Source organism: Vigna radiata, chromosome 11, assembly GCF_000741045.1.
Source record: "Vigna radiata var. radiata cultivar VC1973A chromosome 11, Vradiata_ver6, whole genome shotgun sequence".
NCBI lineage: Eukaryota > Viridiplantae > Streptophyta > Magnoliopsida > Fabales > Fabaceae > Vigna > Vigna radiata.
The window spans coordinates 1,329,271-1,335,609 of record NC_028361.1 but is presented as its reverse complement, the minus strand read 5'-3'; the positions used below and the strand labels follow the sequence as shown (position 1 = coordinate 1,335,609).

At 31.3% G+C, this 6,339-nt stretch overlaps 1 protein-coding gene across 1 annotated transcript; it reads left to right on the top strand.

The window, feature by feature from the left end:
- Positions 1-1,694: 1,694 nt before the first annotated feature.
- On the top strand, positions 1,695-5,137 carry LOC106778066 (porphobilinogen deaminase, chloroplastic). The gene is made up of 5 exons (XM_014665956.2): positions 1,695-1,920; positions 2,577-2,982; positions 3,997-4,203; positions 4,484-4,661; positions 4,766-5,137. Exons 1-5 carry the CDS (start codon positions 1,751-1,753, stop codon positions 4,876-4,878), a joined length of 1,074 nt encoding a protein of 357 aa, XP_014521442.1. The 5' UTR covers positions 1,695-1,750; the 3' UTR covers positions 4,879-5,137.
- The last annotated feature ends 1,202 nt before the right edge of the window (positions 5,138-6,339 follow it).

The following is a 6,339-nucleotide window of genomic DNA, read 5'->3' as shown; positions in this document are numbered from 1 at the left end:
GACGTGCGGCCAGGAATTACGAAGAACGGACGGAAGCACTGAAGAAGACGTCCTCAAGGTTAGTACTTCGGTCCCAGTAAATTTACACCGTAACAGTGGGATATAATATATTATTGATAAATAGGAATTCGTGTTATCAAAAGTTTTTCGATAAAAAGATTGCTATAGACAAAAAAATCGTTTTTTGTTTGAAATTTTGAAAAAGAGTTTGACAAATACTTAAAAAAAGACAAAAAAACTACAATAATATCTCATGGGGATAGGTAATTATTTAAAATTGATAGTAAACGATAATTTTCAGTTTTATTTAAATAGGAAAATGTATATATCAACATTTATAATCTGGCAAAAACATGTACACTAATTAAATGGAATTAAAAAAGATAGTTAATAAATATATTTTTAAAATTTATTTGTGATTATATTTTATTGGAGAAAAAAAACACAGCAATTATTTATTAATATAGAATCATGAACTTTAGATGCAGTAATTAGTATCTATATTAGGTTTACAGCTGATTCATGTAAATTGTTTTGTATTGACATTTTTACTTGGATCTAAGTTAATTTAATTTAGGTTGTGTTTCCTTTAGTATAAAACCTGAGAAAGTGTAAATAAATGGAATTGAAAATAAATTTTATAAAGGTTTGTTAAATATTTAATTGATATGATAGATAAAAAAACATTTTAGTAAATAAAAAATACAAATGATCAAATTATACTTTCGATAATTTTTATATAAAATAATATTTATGAGGAATATATTTTTTTGATAAAAATTATTTTAAAATACTAGAATTAATAAAAAAATTAATAAATAATTAAACACAATATATTTTATTTTTTTTATTATTATTAGTATTACATTATTATTATTCTTGTTATAGTCATTATAATTATTATTATTACATGGTGTGTGTTTAAACATCTGTTATAGAGACGCGTGGTTGATTAAAAAAAAAGATACAATTGTTACATTTTAGTATTTAGTTAACGTTGTTATGTATTTAAATAATAAATACTGGGGTTAAATATGTTTTTAGTGCCTATACTTTGGGGCGATTTTGGTTTTAGTCTCTCTTTCAAATTAAATAATAAATACNTCTCTTTCAAATTAAATAATAAATACTGGGGTTAAATATGTTTTTAGTGCCTATACTTTGGGGCGATTTTGGTTTTAGTCTCTCTTTCAAATTAAGGTACAATTTAGTCCTTCAACTTTAGAAAATTCTAAGTTCTTTTTACCAAATTTTTTAAACTTTATTTGCTGTTTCAAGCACGTTTCATTATAGTATTTGGACTGTTTACATTGTTTGACACATTTTTACTTCAATGTTAATTGAAAAATGCGTTCGAAACAACAAATAAAGTTAAAAAATTTGGTAAAAAGGACTAAAACCAGAGTTTTCTAGAATTGAAGGACTAAATTGTACCTTAGTTTGAAAGAGGAACTAAAATCAAAATTACTCCAAAGGGACTAAAATCATATTTAACCATACTAATTAAATAAGATCCAAATGCAATGCATATTTGAATTTCAGTTTTTAAAGTATTTACTATATATAATATTGCGATGGGTTGTTGGAGCATATTATTATACAGACAGCATAGGTGAATTAAAATAAGAAAGAGTGTAATTTCAGAAAAGAAAATAATTTTTTATTAATCCTTATGAACTTTATCTTATCATATCACACTCTATCATCAGACTCAACAATTCGCTGTTCTTCTCTTTCTCTTATCTTTGACATGAATACTCTTTCATCCACGCTCCATAGCGCGTGCCCTCCCCTTCCCCGAGCACCGTCGCCGCCTTCGCCATCTCCCAAATGCCACACAAGATTTCATCGCGTCAAGGCTTCCATTGCCGTCGAGCAGCAAACTAAGGTTGCTCTTATCAGAATTGGCACCAGGGGAAGGTATCCCTTTTCCCCTTTTCGTAAACCCTCAATTCAATCTGGGTTTCACTCGCCGATCTTGTACAATTACTCCACACTTCACCTACTCTACGATGCTACCTTTTTTTTTTTTTTTTGATTTTGTCACTGTCTTGCCATTGGAGTGGATGTGTCAGCTTAATATGTAGTTCTTCTTTTTTCAAGAAAGTGCCTCTGCCATTGCGGAAATGTCTATTTGTTACTGTGCTCTGATGTTTCTGTTATTTTCGTGGGGTTTTTAGATGTAATGGAAAATGTAGAAAGAATTTATGGAACAATTCATATATGCGATGTTTGTAATAAGCTTGGTGAGGTAGACTTTAGTCGACTTCATACTGAATTAGATTCTAAAGATGTTGAACTAGACTTAATAATCATTTGGGAAGAAAAAGGAATATGTCTATTATTCTCATATGAAGGTTCATATTTATTTATTACTCGCTTTTGAACTATATAGAGATATCTAGGCTCTTAAGGCCAGAAATTATATCTGTGGGAATAAAGGGGAGGGGGAAATCAATCCGTCTTCTCTTCTTCTATGGATTTTTGTAATTAATTTTTCCATTTTTTACAATTATTATTCATAGTCCTACCATCAAATTGGGTAATTCTTATATGTTTCTTCGTGTGTAGAGCAGTCCACTAGCTCTAGCACAAGCATATGAGACCAGAGACAAACTAATGGCATCACACCCAGAGTTAGCCGAAGAGGGGGCTATTCAGATTGTGATAATCAAGACAACAGGTGACAAGATCCTCTCACAACCACTTGCAGACATAGGTGGGAAGGGTTTGTTCACAAAAGAAATAGATGAGGCACTCTTAAATAGTGAAATCGACATTGCTGTCCATTCAATGAAGGATGTTCCCACTTACTTACCTGATAAAACGATTCTGCCGTGTAACCTCCCGCGAGAGGATGTCAGAGATGCATTTATATCCTTGAGTGCAACTTCGTTAGCTGATCTTCCCCCTGGAAGTGTTATTGGTACTGCTTCGCTACGACGAAAGTCACAGATACTCCACAGATATCCATCCCTTAATGTAAGTAAGCTATCTTTTTACTCATTTTATTTAACAGCCTGAAACAAAGAATTGTTTTTTCCTACATTTTTTTACTTAATTAGCTTACTTAAATGGATATCCCCTGTATAAGATTTCTAATTCGCTTTTCGGACTGCAGGATGTTGTTAAAGTTGTTGTTACATACATTATCATTATAATGTAAAAAGATAGAAAATTATGGTTGATGAGAAGTCATTTGAAGTTTCAATCTCTATTTTTAAGGTAAAATAGAAAAGCAAATTGACAAATAGTCATGTTAGAACTGTGTACGGTGAAGCTTATACACTGCAGTTGAAAAGAAGCACTTTGCATCTCTCCACATTTTGAAAAGTAAAAGGAGTTAATAAAAGTTAAATAATAAAATTAGGTGGCTTGCCTAATGCAATTAGGCAACGGTAGTTTGAAGAGCGTAGTTATAGTGATACAATAGAGATCTATGGAGGAGGTTATTGGGACAGCAAATAACACAAAAATGTGTACACCAAAATTCCATATACCTTTATATATTGTTATAGATATCAATTTTTTAAAATGCTTATGGAAGTATGTAACATAAACTTGTATCACTTCCTATCATAATATATATTTTACAGCTGATGTGAGTTATGCATTGTGATCTGTGATCGAATAATATAATGTGATATTGAAATCCTTTGTGGATGGTTGAATTTAGTAGATAGTTATCATTAATATGCCCACCTTGTTGACATAGACTAACAAAGTGAACTTGTGACTATAAAGTAATGGGCATTATGTCATCCTTGGGAGCCTTACTCTGGGTTATGGCCACTGTCTTTGTCTACTTTAAAATTTGGCCTTCTTAGAAAGTTATAGTCTTTGTTCTCTTGCAGTTTCAAATGGACATTTTTTGTTGTCTTTCTCGAAACATTTCCTTTTTCTGTTCATGTTGTTTAATTGGTCTTGTGCTACTTCATATGTGGAATTTTAAATTACTATATCTCTGATAAATTGTTACGGAATTTTACAACTCAGGTGCAGGAAAATTTCCGAGGCAATGTTCAAACAAGGTTAAGAAAACTCAGTGATGGGGTTGTCCAAGCTACACTATTAGCGTTAGCTGGGCTCAAACGCTTAAGCATGACAGAAAATGTAACTTCAATCCTATCAATCGATGATATGCTTCCAGCTGTTGCCCAAGGTGCAATTGGAATAGCCTGTAGAAGTGATGACGATAAAATGGTAAGTGATTAATTTAGTGCACACAATCGTGCTAGACTTGCTGATTTTTATGGGTAGGGGAGGAGGATACCAGTACCATGTAAGATCATATGAGCGTGCATCATTAAATACCTAATAGAAAAAAATATTCTCAAATCACAAAAGGAATTGATTTATATTTGAAATCAGTAGCATCTAAGCATAATTGAATAACAACAATACATATTTATATTGCACCTTGCATTATTGACTCATTTTAGATTCTCAGTATTTATGACTTTTGGTTGAGTGATTTCATCAGGCAGAATACATTGCTTCGCTGAATCATGAAGAAACAAGACTAGCAGTTGTCTGTGAAAGGGCCTTTCTTCAGACATTGGATGGGTCTTGCCGAACTCCTATTGCAGGATATGCTAGCAGAAACGAGGATGGCAATTGTCTGTTTAGAGGATTAGTTGCTTCCCCTGATGGAACCCGTGGTATGAAAATCTAGTCATATATTTATGTTATTTGACTCTGTAAAAGCTTCTAATCCTTCACAAGTAACTTTTCTCTAAGCTTCCCTGCAATTTTCTGTGTGCAGTACTAGAGACGTCCAGGGTTGGTCCATATGCTGTTGAAGATATGATTGAGATGGGTAAGGATGCTGGAAAGGAGCTTCTGTCTCGGGCAGGACCTAACTTCTTCAGTAGTTAATTAACTGTGGATTAAGAGTGCGGCTACTCACAGGTTTCATGGTCAACTTTCGGATGATTCATTCTTTGACGTTTTGTAGCTTTAGAGTAGATTGGGAAAGTGGACCTAATGGTCAAATTGTTGTATTTGAGGATATTAGAGTGACAGATATTTAGGTAGTTTGTATAATTTCCACGATAGTGGACTTTTGAGAGTTCATGCCAAACACCACCGGTGTTCCTCAATTTTTCTTATATTTTATATATTGCCTTCTTTACAAGCTACTCTGAAATAAAATAGTTAACATAAGTGAACAAAGTGATTGCGTTGATCTGCAAAATTTTGAAGTCAGGTCCAATGTTATAACAATTATTACTGGATTGTCCCACTTTTCTATTTATTTTTTAAAATATGTTTTGCTCAATAGATTACAATATGTACAAAATTTTACAATAATTTATACCTTCTGCTCAATCAATCAATATAGTTAGACCAATACTAGATTTGTTCTAAGTTAAAAATCATAATTAGGGGTAAAATTATATATTAACCGTAATAATGAAATCAAAAGTGAAATTGAAGCCTTTAACATGGGACACCGTAATAATGAAATCAAAAGTGAAATTGGTAAGATATTATAATTCTAATATGTGTACATGTTTTTTTTTTTAAAGAAAAAAGTTTGGAATGAGTATTGTGATTGTTGTATCTTCACCTATTCTTATAACCCTATTTTTTTTGTATGAACAATTTATTCGCTTCCTTCAACGTTAAGCAAGCAATTATTTGGTTCCTTAAACAATAAGGTTGCAATTAGTATGAGGTGAATAATTTTTGAAAAAGTAATAAAATCTATTATTTATTGTAATCCTACAATAAGTTTGTTGAGTATCAATTACATAACATAACCAATGATTACAATACCAATGAGTTTGTTCTTGAGCAGAATCTGTGATCTATATTCATGACAGCATCCACAATACCAACGAAGGAATATTTAAAGTTTTTGCACCATTTTATAAAAGGGATAATATCTCTTCTAATCTAATATTTAAAGCTTTTTTACTCGACAAGGTGTCTATTTATTAGAAATAATTAATGTGGTTATTTTTGTTAGAATAACGTTAATGTGGATGTATCGTTCTAGTAAATATTGAGATCAGGCTGAATAAAAAAAAAGAAAAAATAATGAACAATTGTCATAGATACGAAGTTTGATTTCTTAGAATTTTGAAATTTATAAACACGAGTACTTATCACAAAATTTTAAAACAGTCTTTAATTAAAAGAAAAAGATTGACAGACAAAATTCTGAAAAAATAAGGTCTTTTGAGAGGATGAAATAAAAAGGAAAAAGAAAAAAATCAGTGTCCACTCTTTAGAAATTCTCATGTAATAATAATTCTTGAGTTCTTTCTTTGTCCAGTGGAATCTAACTCAGTCTTTCCATGTCACCACCAAATATTATTTTCTGGTTTTGTT

Bases quoted from the DNA above. Each gene is read 5' to 3' on its own strand.
- LOC106778066 (XM_014665956.2), top strand. From the start codon at position 1,751: ATGAATACTCTTTCATCCACGCTCCATAGCGCGTGCCCTCCCCTTCCC. The intron at 1,921-2,576 runs GTATCCCTTTTC...TGTGTAGAGCAG, and splicing joins AGAATTGGCACCAGGGGAAG to TCCACTAGCTCTAGCACAAG. The intron at 2,983-3,996 runs GTAAGTAAGCTA...TTTACAACTCAG, and splicing joins ACAGATATCCATCCCTTAAT to GTGCAGGAAAATTTCCGAGG.